Below are 17,830 nucleotides of genomic sequence, written 5' to 3' on the forward strand. Positions count from 1 at the left end.
ATGTTAAAATCTGTGCACATATGTATATATAGACAAATTAGAAACTATTCAACATAATATATTTGAAAGTGTACAGGAGTGGGACAAAGAGATAAATTGATCACTCTAGCTTAGCACCTTTAAGGGACTGAGATGGCAAAAGAGTGAAAGGATCAGGTGAGAATGTCACAACATTGAAGAGCCTAAAAGATATAGTATTATAGCTCCAATATTTAAGGATCGCTGTTCTTCCTAGCCAATAATAAAGCACATATGCATAAAGGAGAAAAGGTATAGAAATTTATGTGCAAAGGAATAATGAGGGATGGTGGTTGCTTCAATTTACTGCCTTCTCATATGTCACTGGATCTCTAATTATTAGTGCAGAGACTCTATTTCAATTCTTTAAAGCATGCAATAGCTATAAATGTAAGGCAAGTAGGAGGCTGAGTTTGTGAAACACTAAGGAAGAAAAAGGGTTCCCTTGGTTGATGAAATATGAGTTCTAGAGAATGGTTATTACAAGGTAGTATTCAAATGTGGGGTTGGAAAATTATCATTTATGAAATAAAATTTTATTACATATTGAATAAAAAATTATAATAAAGCAAGTTTGCTTTTTTTCTACTCTAAAGCAAGTTTTCTTTCTCTACTCTTTATAAAAACAATAAACTTGATGTGAGTTTGTGTGCTTTGCCTCTGGGAACCTTGAGGATGCAATCAATACAGAGATATAGGTTAAAGACATTTAAACACATGTATTTGTGAAAGACTATATAGATACTTCAAAATTGTCAGGACTGTTTATTCAGTTTGGGATTGATGCTAACTTTAAAAATTAACTGAGTGTCAAATGCCAAGCTCCATTTCAAACTGAATTTAATACTATAATGACAATATGTTCTTGATTTAAAGCCGAATGCTAAGATGCATGATGTTAATGCAACAAAAGCCATATATTTGGCCAGGTATATATAACTATATCATTAAGATCTAGTGATGTATGATATTCTTGGAAGTACTTTTTATAAAATTAACATTAAAATTAGAATGTTCTCTACACTTCTCACACCATAATGTTTTACTCATGATCAATATTCACTTCTCAATTATACTAAAAGCATATTAAAATCAAGAAAGGATTTTTTTCTGCAAACACAGCTTTTCTCTTTTCAATGAATATTTAAGAACAGTCATTGTTCTGTACTTATGACAGTGATTACAGGTGCATTTTATTTATATTGTACAGAATTTACAGAAAGTTGTTTTCCCTCCCTGGATGGAAGCAGGAAAAAAAAAAACAATTTCTGGTAAAATGCTAGTAGTTTGGGGCAAGAATCAGCTAGGAATCAAATTAAGGGAACCTGCATATTTGCTTCAGAAATGTATTCTAGAAGAGTTTTTAATATAAATAACCTATTGCTTCTCTATGAATAAATGAAATATTTCATTTTTTATTTTGAGCATAATCATCCTATAGCTTGCTTCCAATTATTCCTTGTGCTTGTAAAATAAATTATTTAGTATAAACATAATTTCTTCTCTATTACTAAAAAGGTACACAGCATTATAAGAATTAAATTAGAATAGTATAGTTCAAATCACCACTTTCCATAACTGAATAAATCTATCTTCCTTTAACTTTAAAGAGCTGGAAAGTATCTGATTAAAGTTATCTTTTCTCTCCCTTAAAACAAACAAACAAAAAAGAAACCCAAGGTTAGGCAGAATAGAAAAGTTGACAACGATTAGAAGTAAAAGTGCAGTTAAAAGACCATGATGCAAAACAGTGAAATCATCTGAAGACTAGAAAAGTTGAACTTGGGGAAAAGTCACTAAAAGAAACTGAGCACAGCATCCCTGGACTTGCACAAGCCACCCTGAGGTGTGAGCCCCCAAAAACCTGTGAAAATGAGAGGTTTTCTTGGCCTACCATATTCCAAATACACATCCCCCGTCAGCAAGGAGACTGAGCAAAGTTTCCAAACCATCCTAACCTGACACAACTTGCTGGCAGTTTCTTCCGACACTCAAGGGAAAGTCATAAGGAAAAGGCTCACCTGTGCTGGGCTGAACCAGCCATGTGGGCAGGCACAGTGCTCCCCACAAGTCCCTTTGCCCTTGGTGCTCGTCCTGTGGGGACTTTTCCGCACACTGTCCCACAAGGTGACCAGCTTGGTCCTGTTTGAAGCTGGGCCCCCGGGTCCTGAAGAAGGCATGGTCTGAGAATTGTACCCGAGCCCCTGAGGGCTCCTCGGCCAGCCACAAGCGCAGTGGGCATCCCTGAGCACTGTGGGTGCGCTCCTGCCGGCATCCGTCCCATCGGACCCCCGGCTGCAGCTGTGTTGCTTGGTGAGGTATGCATTCATAGTGCACTGATGCCTACTCTTTCCTTTGGTCAGCTCTGCCCAGGAATGTTTCCTCCTTGACACCCCTTGCTTCCAGGCAGTTGTAAAAGTCTCTTTTTTTTCCCCCTCGCGTGGATCCCTCAGTAGCTTTGACAGCTGCTATAAGCAGTGCATCCTGGGAGCAGTGGGAGCAGCGAGAGCAGCTCCGCACAGCATTATCTGCGGGCTGGTAGCTCTTTGTCAATAGATGACTCAACTCACAGAGCAACTTGACAGTATCCCTGCTCTAGGCAGAAGCAATCAATGCTCCACACAGCTGGGCTACAAGACTGTACACTGCATGACAAGCCCTTTTTGGATGGAGCCCCACGGTAAAGAATACTCTCTGCAATTTGGCGTTCTGGCTTTCCCCTCTCCTGGCTGATCCCCACGCCAAATACAGACCTCAGGAAAGAGAGCTTCTTATCAGGCTAGCAGGACCCTTCTTTCCGGAAAGAATGCATCTAGGCTGAAACAACATAGCAGAAGCCATTTAAAGTGATGGGAAAGTTAACCTGTCAAGGAATTTCCAACATTTACAGGAATCACTTATCGAGAGTGATATTTGCCAAGACAGACCAAATCATGAGGCAACTAAATAAGAGCATCAGTATTAACTCTAAAGAAGCTCAATTCATTTAGAAAAAAATTGCTGAGGTCACAGCATGCTACTAGAGTCCTTTAAAATTTGGACTCTAAATTTAATGTGTTTTAGATCATGATTACTCACTGCAATCTAAGCAAACATTCTTTATGCTATGAACAATTATTATTTCCTTCTGATTCAAAAAAAAAAAAAGCAATTTTCAAAAGTTCAAAACTGAGGGGTTGGCTTATTTTAACACAGTGTTTTTCCTTACCCAAAATTATGCTGAGGATTTCCTTCCAAATACTTTACCACAACAAATACATTCACCACAGAAAGGGGCTGCATTTTAAAGTAAAAGACACATCCAACTCTGCCATCCAGCATTTTGGTTTCCAAAGACAGAATTTTCAAATTCTTTCACTGAAAAATAAGTGAAATCTATCCAATTTAAAGAAATTGCCTTCCAGAGAGGACATGATTGTTTTAAAATTTTAGCATGATTCACAGAAGCCACCCATAGTATTTTCAGTAAAGGAAAAGGTGCTTAGAGTTTGTATTCTTTTTGAAACTTTCTCCATCTGTAACATAAATGTTGTAACATAAATGCTTATCACATATCCTAAGGAAATAATTTTGGTTTGATTGAGAAGCAAGCTGCCATCTATGCAGCACTAAAAATTATGATATAACCCCATGATATAATAATTTTATCTACAGACCATCAGGTACTATTAGATCTAACTTCTCAGTGGAATGACCAGTGGCTGGGGTAGTGTAGACCTCATTTCTGAATAAGCTGGCAAGGTTATTATTTCAAAGGCCAGGATTATAACATATTCTACATTTCAATGCTGGAATTCGCTAGATAAATTATTGATGTATATAAAAACCCTGAATAAATGAAGCAGGATCTTCTCTTTCCATGTATCTCCACAAAAAGTGTCCTTTTCCAATTTTTCAACAGGAGGTTGACATTAGTACCTTGCCTGGCACAGTAGGCATCCAAAACATCTTTTCTAAATAATTATAACTCCTATGAATAAGTTCAAAAGGCAGGCCCTGGCCCATTACTGATCTTTTTTTTTTTTTCAAAGCACCTAGTGCACTGACTTCCCAGCACATAGCAGGCTTATAAACACATTTCTTGGATGGATATATGGAGGGTTTGGTGGATATATAAATAGAAGAAGAGTAGAGGAATGAAGCAGTTGACTAACATGTTTTGAAAACAATATTTAATTCAGCAATGCGCCAGAATCATAAGCTCTTCCATTAAGGTTAGCTTCAGTGCTGGTTTTGAGGTGTTAAAGAAATTTGACAGAAGAAGGAGGAGGAGGAGGAGGAAGAGGAGGAGGAGGAGGAGGAGGAGGAGGAGGAGGAGGAGGAGGAGGAGGAGGAGGAGAAGGAGAAGAAGAAGAAGAGTAAGGAGAAGACTTTAACACTTTAACTATTGGGAAGAAATATGTGGCATTAATGGCCTTTCTTCCTGAAAGAAAATCAAGATCAATGCTTGAAAATTGTAAAATTGGGGCAAATAACTCATTATGTGATACTCAGTGGGGGAAATCCAGTTTTTAGAGAGAGAGGGAGAGGGAGAGAGAGAGAAACATTGATATGAGAGAAGAACGCTGATTGGTTGCCTCCCATATGTGTCCCAACAGGGGATCAAACCTGCAACCTAGGCATGTGCCCTGACTAGGAATCAAACGCACAACCTTTTGATATATGGGGCAATGCTCCAACCAACTGAGGCATCAGCCAGGGTTGAATAAGTCATTTTTAATGAGCTATTTCTTCTTAACACAAGGACAACAGAATTACTATTTTAATAACCTCAACATGTCATTCCTACTTTGATAAATATGTTGTGTAACTAATATTACTTGCCTTGAAGGATCTTAAAGACCATATCAAACTTCCATTAAACTCATTATAATACTATATTGAAATTATTCTTTACTTTAATACATATAACATAATTCCAGCCTCCTGTCTTCCTCTTCCTGTCTTATTTTTTTTTTCCCTTTTCAAACATGATGTTTGGCTTTCTAAGTCTGAAGACAGACCACTTAAACAGATAAATGTGTCCAACTAACTCACTGTTCTATGAGACAGACCTACTAATTAAAGATAATTCAATTTGATCAACTGTAATTGGACAATTGTAATGACCATGAGAAGACATGAAATTCTGGCCAAACAAGAATTAGTGGTGCCCGAGTACGCATCCCACTTATCATTGTGATTTAACATGGGCAGATGGTGCACAGGGCAATGCCTAGATGAGATGTATCTTCTTGACCTCTCTTTGACCTGTTACTGTCTCCATAGAGCCACCCCTAGCTTTAAAGCAGAGGCTTAAATGAATATCCTGGCTTGATTTGTTTAAAATTAAATAGCAACGATGACTTACTAAATAAATGGTACCGCACTAAAACACTATGCAGATATTCTTGCCAGATAAAATTTCCTCAGGCTCTCTCTGCATATGGGAAATGAAAATATTAATTACGAAGGAAGAGCTAAGTAGTGTTTGCTAAAGGATGACTGGGTAGCAGAAGCCCTTTAGCATCCATAAGTAATGTGTTAGATAATCACAAAATGATATAAAGTATTAGATACAATTTATCTTGATTTCAAAATTGTATGTAGTCTATTCCTGGGACTGCAAATTCTAGAGATGTTATAAATGCTAACAAATTAATATTCTTGTACATCTAATAGCCTCCAGCCTAGGCAATCTCCAGATCTAATCACATTTACCTTTCAAAATAAGAGAGCACCAAGAATATTTAAAGTATTTCAGGCTCTAAATTTATTTCCAAAATACTTAAACCAATTTAATCATAAATCTTAGGAGGCAAAGCAAGAAGGAATTAACAGTGAGCAATAGAGATTTCACCTGGACATAGAATTTAATAGGAAGTAAACAAAAATAGTTTTAAAATGTCCCAAATTCTCGCTAATATGCTTGGATTTTGGTGGGTGTTGAGGAGAGGGGATTAATCTGAATTAATGTAAGGCTGAATTGTAAAATGGGTTTCAGGAAATGCAGATGTATTATATTCTAACACAGTAACACTGTTGGAGAAATAAGAACTTAAGTTACGTGACATTTCTTAGAGATTCTGAGAAGAACACTAATAAAAGGTAATAATCATTTATAATTTACAAATTGTAGCTATTGAATCTAAATAATGAGCTCCACTGCTACAAGAAATTTGTCCTTGTCCTTCGAGATTAGAGTAATGTCATTCCCCGGAAGCTTTCCAGACGCCCCTGGCATATTCAGTTACACTCCACAGTGTTTGTATGCTTGTGTATGTAAATACCTTTCACAGTGGTCGATTTCTCTCAATCCACCACTATGACAACCACCCTGGTCGAAGCTACCATCACGTCTCTGCAGAGGTGGTGAAACAGCTTCTGAGCTGGTCTCTGGCCTCCACCCTTACTCCAATTCACTCTCACACAGTGGCCAGAGTGGCTTCTTCGAAATGTGAATGCAGTCAGGTCCCACTCTGCATAACACCTGTCAATAAAATCTCTGAGGATCTTTATCCCCAAAGACAACATCTTCAAACTGGCCTGCCTGGTCCTTGATTATGGCCTGTGTGACTTGGCCTCTGTGCTTTCTCCAGTCTCATCCATGCCTCACCCCCTTGCCCCATCCACCTTCCAACCACACAGGCCTTGACTACCTTGTGGCCATTACACATGCTCTCTTCCCTTGCCCACACCTTCACATAAGTCATTCCTACTCACCCTTCACATAAGTCATTCCTACTCAGCCTTCACATAAGTCATTCCTACTCAGCCTTCTATAAGGTGCTTCAAGAAACAACCTCCTGAAAGCAAGCCATCCCAAGGAATCATTCAATACACTCAAGAAGGGTCGGCTTACTCTGCAACACAGCTCCAAAACAAGTCTCCCAGACCTTCCTTCACACCAGCTTGCCATCCCAAAGACTCTTCTATTCAGAAATTCTGGAGTCCTCCCTGTCCTTCAGAGCTCAGCTCAAATGTCACCTTTCCAAGAAACCATTCCCTTGGACACTGTGCCCCACCCTCCTTCCAGAACAGATCAGGTCATCCTCCCATGAAATACCCACTTAGCGCCTGTGCCTTTCTTTTTTCTTTTCTTTTTCTTAATATACGTTTATCGCTTTTTGTTAGAGAAAGAGGGAGGGAGGAGAGAGAAATAGAAACATCAATGTTGATGGGCTGCCTCTCGCAGGCCCTCTACTGGGGATTGAGCCTGAAACCCAGGCATGTGTCCTGACCAGGAGTAGAGCCAGTGACCTCTTGGTGCATGGGATGATGCTCAATCCACTGAGCCACACTGGCTAGACACACCTGTGTCTTTCTATTTCAACACTTACGTGTCTGTATTTAAAGTAAAAATTACACTATTATTCATTCTGGGCCAGTCTTCTCACACAGAATATAGGTAAATGCCATTAGGGAAGGGAGAGGGCTCTTTTTGTATCTGCACCCTCTGAACCAAGCACAAAGGAAGTGTTTAGTATTTATTAAAACAAATCAAGTAAGAAAGAAGATAAAAATTGTCTTTCAGTGGTTACACCAACATTGGTATTCAAGTCTGTGTTCTTCCTCTCAGTGCAAAATGAACAAATAAGCACTGTGAATTTAAACACAAACTAGCCATGTGCTCTTAAGGTCATCATTTAAGTGAAACATTCTGTGTGGCTGAGTGGTGTAGTGGTATGCATTAACTCATTTGGGGGAAGAAATTTGATAGTGGTCTTATAATACTAAGAAATTGAAATGGCTTTTGTTTATTTTAGTAAGATATTCATTCATAAAAGCTATACTTCCTGACAGCTGTGATTTTCTCTCAAGTGTTTTCAAGTTGTTCTCCCTTTATATAGATAGTGAAAAAGGGGGAGTGGGGAAAAAAAAGCCATTCAGTGGGAAAGCAGGGAGAGAATCCCAAACTCCAACCACAAAGTCTTGACCCTCTTAAAGTGATATACTCCAGAGGCACAGTGAGTTCAGGATCCAGAAAGTGTATATAGAGAGCAGAAAGGCAATGTGACACCTCCTCTTCCTCCCCATTAATCAAGTTAAAAAGTTAAAAAATTAAACAGCATTAGTATTTATAACAATACCTTAATTATATATTTTTAAATATTTTTAAATATGGTTAAAAAATACATAACACAGATCTACCCTCTTAACAAAGTTTAAGTATGCAGTACAGCATTGTTAACCACACACACAGTGTTGCACAGGAAATCTCCAAAACATTTTGATCATGAACTACTGAAATTCTATTGCTTTTATTTATTTAAATGTTTTTTTTCTCAAATATATATATTTTTTAATTTCAGAGAGGAAGGTAGAGGGAGAGAGAAATAGAAACATCGATGATGAGAGAGAATCATTGATTGGCTGCCTCCTGCACACCCCACAATGGAGATCTAGCCCACAACTAGGGCATGTGCCCTGACCAGGAATCAAACCATGACCTCCTGATTCATAGGTCAATGCTCAACCACTGAAATTATATTCCTTTTGAACAGCAAATCCTCAATTCCCCTCCTCCCAGGCACTAGCAACCTCCATTCTACTTGCTGATTCTATGAATTCACTACTTTAGATACCTCATACAATATAAATCAAATCATTCAGTGTTTGTCTTTCTATGACTGGCTTATTTCATTTAGCATTATGTCCCCAAAGTTCATTCATGTTGTAGCATATGACAGGATTTCTTCCTTTTTAATGGCTGAATAATACTCCATTGTTTCTATATACCACATTTTCTTTATTCTTCTGTCAATGGATATTTAGGCTGTTTCCACCTCGGTGCTATCTAGGCTAATAAAAGGGTAATATGAAAATTGATCATGATGCCCTCATAGTAACAACCAAACAGCAGGCTGTGTGGGGCCACCAGGCCAGCAGAGGGGGGCAGTGAGGGGTGACCAGGCCAGTGGGTGGGGCAGTTAGGAGTGACCAGGCCAGCAGAGGGGGCAGTTGAGGATGACCAGGTCGGCAGGGTGGGCAGTTAGGAGCGATCAGACAGGCAAGCAGGCAGGCAGGTGAGCAGTTAGGAGCCAGCAGTCCCAGATTGTGAGAGGGATGACTGACTGCTTGGACATCCCCTTAGTGGTCCTGGATTAGAGAGGGTCCAGGTTGGGCTGAGGGGACCCCCCCCATGCACGAATTTCGTGCACTGGGCCTCTAGTTGTAAATAATGCTTCAAAGATCACAGAAGTGCAAATAAGACCCTAATTTCACTTTTTTGAATAAATGGAAATGGGATTTATGAGTCATATGACAGTTTTATTTTTACGTTTTTTGAGAAACGTCCATGTTTTCTATAGTAGCGGAGCCATTTTACATTCCCATCAACAGGGTACAGGGTTCCAATTTCTCCACTTTCTCATGCGTTTATGCTGCTGCTGTTATTGTTTTATAATGGTCATACTAACATGCCGGAAGCCGCCCATTGTCCTCACTGGTAGAGAGATATGGACAGGGAATCCAGAAGACTGATCAACCTTAAATGCTCTGAAAGGTCAGAGCTAATCACTCATTGTTTAGTTGAGACATTGGTAGCTGAAGCAGCCTCCACCTGTTAGTTTTATGTAAATTCTTGCTGATTGGCTATTATTGGAATTTCCTGCCTAAAGGCTATGGGTGTATCCCATAATCTTAATAAAAGGGATAGCAAGGCCAGAGCGGGGTCTAGTCCACCCCCTCGAGGTGGGCTCCCACCTGGCCCCCAATACTACAAAATTAATACTTTTCTAGTCTCGTTCACTTGTGTGCGGCCTCCTTCAGAACCTGAACCCTGAACCATGCGGGACGTAAAAGGGGTTCCCACACTAACAGGTCTGAGCTTTGTTCTTTCTCAAGATTCTTTATCTATACAGGTACTTTTATGTTTCCACATAAATGTTAGTATTGTTTTCTCTATTTCTGTAAAGAATGCCATTGGAATATTTACAGGGATTACACTGAACCTGAAGATTGCTTTGGGTAGTATGGACATTTTTTTTAAATGTTGTCTTCTGCTCTATGAACATTTATTTGTGTTTTATTTCTTTCATCAATGTTTTGTAAATTTTGGTGTAAAAGTCATTCATTGTCGTGGTTAAGTTTATCCCTGTGTATTATTTTTTATGTTATTGTAAATAAGATTGTTTTAATTCCCATTCAAATTGTTCATTGTCATGTATATAAGCAAACACATTTTTGTATATTGATTTTGTATCCTGCAACTTTGCTGAATTAGCTTTTTAGTTCTAAGTTGTGTGTATAATCTTTAGTGTTTTCTATGTATAAAATAATGTTACTTGTGAACAGAGGCCATTTTACTTCTTTCTTGCTAATTTAAAAACCTTTAATTTGGTTTGGGTTTCTAGTTCTTTGAAGTATGAAGTTAGGTTGTTTACTTTAAATCTTTTTTTAATGTAGGCATTTATCACTATAAACTTTCTTAGTATTGTTTATGCTGCACCCCATTTGCCTAATTGCTCTGGATAGGACTTCCAGTACAATATTGAATAACACTGGTGATAGTGGGAACCTTTATATGGTTCCTGATCTTAGAGAAAAAAAATTCAATTTTTCACCATTGAGTCTGATGTTAGCTATGGGCTTTTCATATAGGACCTTTGTTATGTTGAGGTAATTCTCTTCTATTTCTAGCTTGTTGAGTGTTGATATCATGAAATAATATTAAAATTTGTCAATGATTTTCTTCATCTGTTGAGATGATCATGTGATTTTTGTCCTTTTCTGTTAATGTGGTATATCTCATTGATTATTTTTTTTTTATGTTGAAGCACCTTTGAATCTCATGGATAAAGCACACTTGATCATAGTGTAAGATTCTTTTAAGGTGCTGTTGAATTCAGTTTGCTAGTATTTTGTATAGAATTTTTGCATTTATTTATTAGAAATATTGGCCTGAAGTTTTCTTTTCTTGTGGTGTCTTCTTCTAGATTTGGTATCATAGTAATGTGGCCTCATAAGTCTGGAAGGGATCCTACCATTTTAAATTTTTGTATGAGTTGTAGAAGAATTGGCATTAATTCTTCCTTAAATGTTTGGTAGATTTCACCAGTGAATCTATCTCATCCTTGCCTCTTTTTGGTTGGGAGGCTTTTAATGATTGATTTAATCTCCTTATTAGTTATTGGTCTGTTCAAATTTTATAATTTTCATGATTCAGTCTTCATAGGTTCTCCTTTTCTAGGAATGTATTTATTTATCTTAGATTATCTAATTTTTTGGTATATAATTGTTCACATTAGTCCCAATCCTTTTAATTTATTTGGCATCAATTGCAGCATCTCTTTCAGTTCTGTTTTTATTCTGTTTTTATTTTATTTGAGCCTTTCTCGTTTTTTTATTAGTTAATGTAGCTAAAAGTTTCAATTTTATCTTTTTTAAAACAGCTCTTATTTTTGTTGATTTTTCTATTTTTTTTTACTCTATACTTCATTTATTTTTGTTTCAAACCTAGTTATTGCCTTTTTTCTGTTAACTTTAGGTTTAATTTGTTCTTATTTTTCTAGTTCTTTGAAGTATGAAGTTAGGTTGTTTACTTTAAATCTTTTTTTAATGTAGGCATTTATCACTATAAACTTTCTTAGTATTGTTTATGCTGCATCCCTAAGTTTTGGTATGTGTGTTTTTATTAGTCTCAAGATATTTTTGAATTTTTCATTTGCTTTCCACTTTAAACCATTAATCGTTCAAGAATGTGTTGTTTAATTTCCAGATATTTGTGACTTTTTTTCAGTTTTCCTTCTGCCATTATTTAGTTTCATTCCATTTGGGTTGGAATATACATCATATAATTTCAATCTTCTTAATTTTGTTAAGACTTGTTTTGCGACCTAACGTGATTAGTCCTATAGAATGTTCTTGTGTATTTAAGAAGAATGTGTATTCTGTTGCTATTAGATTGAACAGCTCTCTATATGTGTGAGGCCCTTTTCATCTATTGTGTTATTCAACTCCTCCGTTTCCTTGTTGATCTTCTGTCGGGATATTCTATCTATTATTAAAAGTCAGGCATTGAAATCTTCTATTAGTGTGTTGCTATCTGTTTCTCCCTTTAGTTCTGTCAATGTTTGCTTCATGTATTTGATGTTCTGATGTTGGTGCATATGTAATTATAATTGTCATATTTTTTTGGAAAATTTACCCTTTTATCATTATATAATGTCTTTCTTTGTCTCTCTTGAGAGTTTTTGATTATTATTTGCATGGGATATCTTTATCCATTCTTTCACTTTCAGCCTCCACATGCCCTTAAATCTAAAGTGAGTCACTTATAGATAGCATATAGTTTAACCTTGTTTATATGATCCATTCAGCCACTCTATGTCTCATTTAAATAAATTATTAATAGGAAAGAACTTACTCTTGCCATTTTGTTAGTTGTTTTATAGTTTACGTATGCCTCTTTTCTTCTCTTGCTATCTTCCTTTGTGTTTCATTTATTTATTTACTTATTTAAATTTTTGTACTGGAGTGATTTGATACCTTTCTCATTTTCTTTTGGTTATTTTCTGTAAGTATTTTCTCTGTGATTACCATAGAACTCAAACAAAACACCTTTATTCCTATAGTAATCTACTTTAAACTGATGAGTGATAACAGTGTAATTTCAATTGTAAACTTTACACTTCTACTTTCCCCCACACTTTGTTATTAAAGTCACAAATTAAATATTTTGTATTGTGCATCCATTAACATATTTTATAGTTATAGTTATTTTTTATACTTTTGTCTTTTAACTTCTTTAGCACTGAACACTGAGCTTAGTGCATGTAACAATATGCTCTTGTCCAAGCTTTCATTGGCTTGAAAATTAATTTAAATATAGAAAGTATATTGATTTAAATGGTGGGGGACTCTGGGCTCTTGATCAGATTCTTAGGAACCTAATATGTGTAACATCCTGCATGTGTTGTTTCCAAGTGCCAGTCTCCCCAATCTTCCAATGCTGGGTGCTCAACTGATTCTTCCCTGGTTGCCAGGAGCAGACAAGGTAGTGTGGGAAGGTATGGGGCTCTACACATGCCATCTCCTGCTCTGAGTTTAATGTGAGAGAAAATGCATGAATAATAAAATGTGCCAAAATAACACTATGGTATTGACTTATAACTGAATAAAAGAGAGAAGGAGTACAAGGAGGAAGAAGGAAGGAAGGAAGAAAAGAAGGAAGGAAAAAAGGAAGAAAGGAAGGTAGGAAGGAAGGAAGGAAGGAAGGAAGGAAGGAAGGAAGGAAGGAAGGAAGGAAGGAAGAAGGAAGGAAAAGAGAAAAAAAGGAATAACAAAAAATAAAGGAAAGGAGGGAGGAAAAGTCACAAAAGAAGTAAAGAAATATCTATATCTATAAAAGCCTAAGGGACCGAATGACCGAAAAACCAAACAACTGGTTGACCGGTTGCTATGACACACACTGGTCACCAAGGGGCAGACGCTCAATGCAGGAGCTGCCCCCTGGTGTCAGTGCACTCCAACCGTGGGAGTGCTGCTCAGCTGACCAACAGGCACCAGATGCCGGACTCATGGCTGGCAAGCACAGCTGTGGCACCGAGAGCCTTCCCGCCTCTGTGGCAGGGCTACTGAGCAGCGGCGGCAGCAGGTGCAGCAGGGCTGGGATAAGCGGGACTGGAGTGGCACCTGGACCAGGCTTGGGCTCCTCCGTGGCTGCCTGCCACTTAGGGCACTACTGCATCCTTCAGGGGATGTTGGACTGCTGGTTTTGGCCCTATCCCCACAGGCCATTGGGCCAAAACCAGCAGTCTGACATCCCCCAAGGGGTCCTGGATTGTGAGAGGGCACAGGCCAGGCTGAGGGACCCAACCGGTGCACGTGCACCAGTCCTCTCATCTCAAGATAAAATACTGAGACAGATTGAACAATGCTATGCACAGAATCAAACTGGAACAAATATAAATGGACCTTCCTCTGACTATGGGACAGTATGGCACCCACCACTGAGGTCCCCTTAAAGCAGTCTGCCTGGCTTTTTGTTGTCACACCCAGAATTTAAGAGAGAACCATGATCTAGAATCAGTCTTTCTTTGGTCTAAGTTCTACATGCTCTTATTTTTTTCTGATGAATGATTTGTAATAGATATTTTCTAAAGTTATCAAAAGGTCACAAAACCTCCTGAGTTAAAAATAAGCCAGATTCTGACTTGTCAGAGGTAATTCATCTGTGGGTTGGCCTAAAGGCAGGGGTATGGATTAATAGACATGACAGGCCCTCTTCCAGCTCAATGATCGCCTCTCCTTGGAGACTTGACATTTTAGTAAAATTTTACCTAATTGGCTTTGTTTTGGCCAGTACATTTCAAATTCACATTTAATTAATCATTGCCTCCTCTTTAATTTACATCATTTTGCTTTTGTGCTTTTCATTTCATTCAATAAGGATTTATCGACTGTCTGTTCTGTACCAGGAACTATACTTGTGGTAAAGTAGTGAACTGCATTCAGGGTAGCAATTTGGCAGGGCAGTATTCCTTGAATAAACAAGTGTGCTGAGTGACATACAGGGAGACATACAGGGACAATATGAGGGATCCCTGCTGCTGAATATGTTCCATTGTGGTGAGTTTTATAATTATATGTGGGCATGTTTGTCTCTCCTTCTAGATTATAAACTTCTAAGAATAAAAATCATCTTTTATTTGTAAACTAACACTCTCCTTGCCTCATCATATAATTCTTATTGTTCAGTAAATACTTGTTGAATTAAAGTTGGAAAATATGAGACTTGGTTTTAGGAAATATGCTCTAGTTCCGGCTCTACCATGAACTAGCTTTCACCTTGGAGAAGTTCCTTTAACTTGCTAAATTTTAATGACCACATTTGTAAAACTAAGGGAGGGGACTGCAGAGTCTATGAAACCACATTCAGTGGTTGCTGAAAGACAGGCATATCTGATGAGTGATGCCCTGTCAACATCTTGAGGTTTAATCACAGTGCCTCCCAAATGACTAGAGAAATTTAGATGTAATATGTTATTCTAATAAACATTTAGGTTTACTATTATTTTTAACACATAGCAGGGTGGTTAAAAAGTATGGCATGGTGAATTTTCTGGCATATTTTCTCAGTTTTACATTCTTTCAATAAGAGCTTGCCAAATAGAGAGGCCACACGACATAGTGGTGAGAAGTAGGGCCTCTGAAGTCAGACTCTTAAAGCCATTCCACCTCCACCACTAATTCATAGGCTAAGACAAGCACCTTCTCCCCTCCCTAAATAGCTCTTTACTGTGCTTACCTGAGAGCTCAGAACATTTTAATTGCTGCATACATACTTGAAGTCCTCCCTTGTTAGGAATATTTCTCCCTTGTTAGGAATATTTTTAAAAAGTTTGCATAATGTGCTAAAGCCTTGTACAACCTTTATGTACTTATTAGAGACCTGGTGCATGAAATTCGTGCATGGGGGGTGGGGGGCGGGTCTCTCAGCGAGCGAGGGGTGGGGTGGACGGGGGCTCGGGAGGAGTCACGAGCAGAAGGCCATGGCGGGGAGGGGTGTGTGTACTTTTGGTCTTTGAGGCCCGCTGCTCATGTTGGTGGCCCGCTTGCTGGCTGCTGCTAGCTTTTCAGACACGGGCCCTGAGGCAGAGGGAGGCAGGGAGGGCACGTGGCCCCAGCGGCGGCACGGGGAGGAAGATCCCGCTCCTTGGCTGGCCCATCCCCGGGTCATGGCCCCTGGTCACGGCAGCGTCTGCTGGCAACCTGGGGATGCACATGAGGCCGGCACTCAAGTCCCTGCATCCAGCGGGAAGGGCACTAGCTCCCCACCGTTCCAATCATACAAATGCTGTGGGTGAACTGGAATATAAAAGAGAAAGGCCAGTGCAGCTGAGCTGAATATATCTCAGATTTGTAGCCTCAATATTCTAATCTCTCCAGCTAAAGGTAGTATTAGCGTTAAATATTACTATTCTGCTAATTCAAGGGCATACTCTCCTATGGATATTCTCCCATCCTAACATCAGATCGGGGGGCACTGTGCCCCGATTGCCCCGCCAGTCACCCCCTTCTGTGGGGCAACCAGCAGGGCGATGTGGCGGGTGGGGGGGGGGCACTGGTGGCCTGGTGCGGCCTGCTCGCTGGCCCCACCCCTGGCCCACCGGTTGTTCTGCAGGTTGTTCCACCATTTGGTCAATTTGCATATTAGGGTTTTATATAGAGAGCTTTTCTCCCAGTCAAAATAGATGAGGCATAGGTTAGACATCTGAGTTTACTTGGCCTCTCCAAGTCTCTAGTTTCTCTTCTATAGATAAGGATGATAATAGTCCCTGCCTCATAGAATTGATGTGAGAATAACATGAGTACATTTCTGTACTTAGTACAGTGCCTGGCACTTAATAATGCACAACAAGCTTTACCCTTTTTTATCATTATTATCACTTCCCTCACTCCAGTTATAAACTGCAGAGGCTGACATAAAAAAATTCTGTAGTGCCTATATATGGACACTCAATAAAGGTTAATTGATAGTTTAATTGATTTCTATTGAATGTCAGAATTCTATATTAGTCCTAAACTTACCTTTCTAACTCCTATTTTTGATCAGGGCATTCTCCCCCTTGGCTGTGTTCTTAATAACATCATCAGTGACAACATATTTACCATTTGTTGAGTACTTACAGTTTGTCCTGAGCATAGACATTTCATTTGACTCTAATAACCCAACATGGTAAACACTGAGATGCCAATTTCAGATACAGATATTGGCTTAGAAAGATGCTATAGTTTTCCCATGGTCATAGCATTGGTAAGAAGTGAAACCAGGAACAAAATCAACATTCATACAACACTGGAGCTGGAACATGAAAACTGTACTCATCATCTCTGTCACCATATGTATGGCCCCCTTTACAGATTTTGGGTGGTGGACACACAATGCAATATACAAATCATGTGTCATAGAACTTACAGTTAAAACCTATATAATCTTATTAACCAATGTCACCCCAATAAATTTAATAAAAATATTCTAACTATAGAAACTCATTTATATGTTAGGTTTTGGTTTTTGAAAATACTGTTATATCCTTGATTTCTCTTATTCCTTGAAATAGCCCCACATGGTAGGCTGCCAGGGGAAAAACTGAAGATCATGGTTGTAAAATAATGTGTCCAGGGTTAGACAGCTGATAAGTGCTATTGTTGGAATCAGAATTCAAACCTCAGGGTTCTGTCCAAAATCTTTCCACTATTCCATCCTGTTTTCTCCCACAGCATTTTTTCCCCCATAGGATGAACACATGATGTCTCGTCATTCCCTTTGCCACAAAAAAAAAAAAAAAAAAAAAAAAAAAAAAAAAAAAAAGGGTAAAAGATGAGAAACTTTTAGTGAACCTAGAATTTAAGGATTTAAGTTTGGTGTTAGCAAAATAATTTGCATTCCCCTTCTCTTTTCCTATTTATGATCCTAAGGAAAGGCTTAATCAGGATTTAGAGAGATCTGAAAGAAACATCTTCCTAAACTTGAATGGCTGAAATAAAAATAAAGCTTCTGTCTTAATTATATTTCCTGTTGCAAGTCCAGGAGCATCTGCAGTTTCTTGCAGCCACAAGAAAGAGGCTTGGGTTTTTGTAAATCCATTTCTTTTGGCTAAAGAACAGCTTTAATCATAGCTGCTGCTATTACCATTTAATGGTTATCAGCTATGAATATGCCAAGAAATACATAGACTAGAGCTAATTCTTTCAACAGCCCTGAAAGGCAAATGTTATTATTCCCATTTCTAGATGAAAAAACAAACAAACTGAGGTTTAGAGAAGTTAAATAACTGCTCAAGGTCATGCAGCTATTAAGTGCAAATTCATGATTCAAATCCAGGTC

The 17,830-nt window shown here is 38.4% G+C and overlaps 1 protein-coding gene across 16 annotated transcripts in view; it reads right to left on the reverse strand.

Annotated features, from left to right (window-relative positions):
• The window catches only part of DLG2 (discs large MAGUK scaffold protein 2), a gene marked incomplete at its 5' end in the record, with an annotated part of 1,931,014 nt that overhangs the window by 762,869 nt on the left and 1,150,315 nt on the right, over positions 1 to 17,830 (reverse strand). For 6 of the 16 annotated variants that reach the window (XM_079787291.1, XM_079787308.1, XM_079787305.1 and 3 more), the window contains one exon: positions 2,040 to 2,348. The exons of the other annotated variants lie outside the window; for them this stretch is intronic. In XM_079787291.1, coding sequence (XP_079643417.1) covers positions 2,040 to 2,348 — 309 coding nt within the window. Of the gene's footprint in view, positions 1 to 2,039; positions 2,349 to 17,830 lie in introns of those variants that run through there. 16 annotated transcript variants of the gene reach the window in all.

This window comes from Cnephaeus nilssonii, assembly GCF_951640355.1.
Source record: "Cnephaeus nilssonii genome assembly, chromosome: 13".
Classification (NCBI taxonomy): domain Eukaryota; kingdom Metazoa; phylum Chordata; class Mammalia; order Chiroptera; family Vespertilionidae; genus Cnephaeus; species Cnephaeus nilssonii.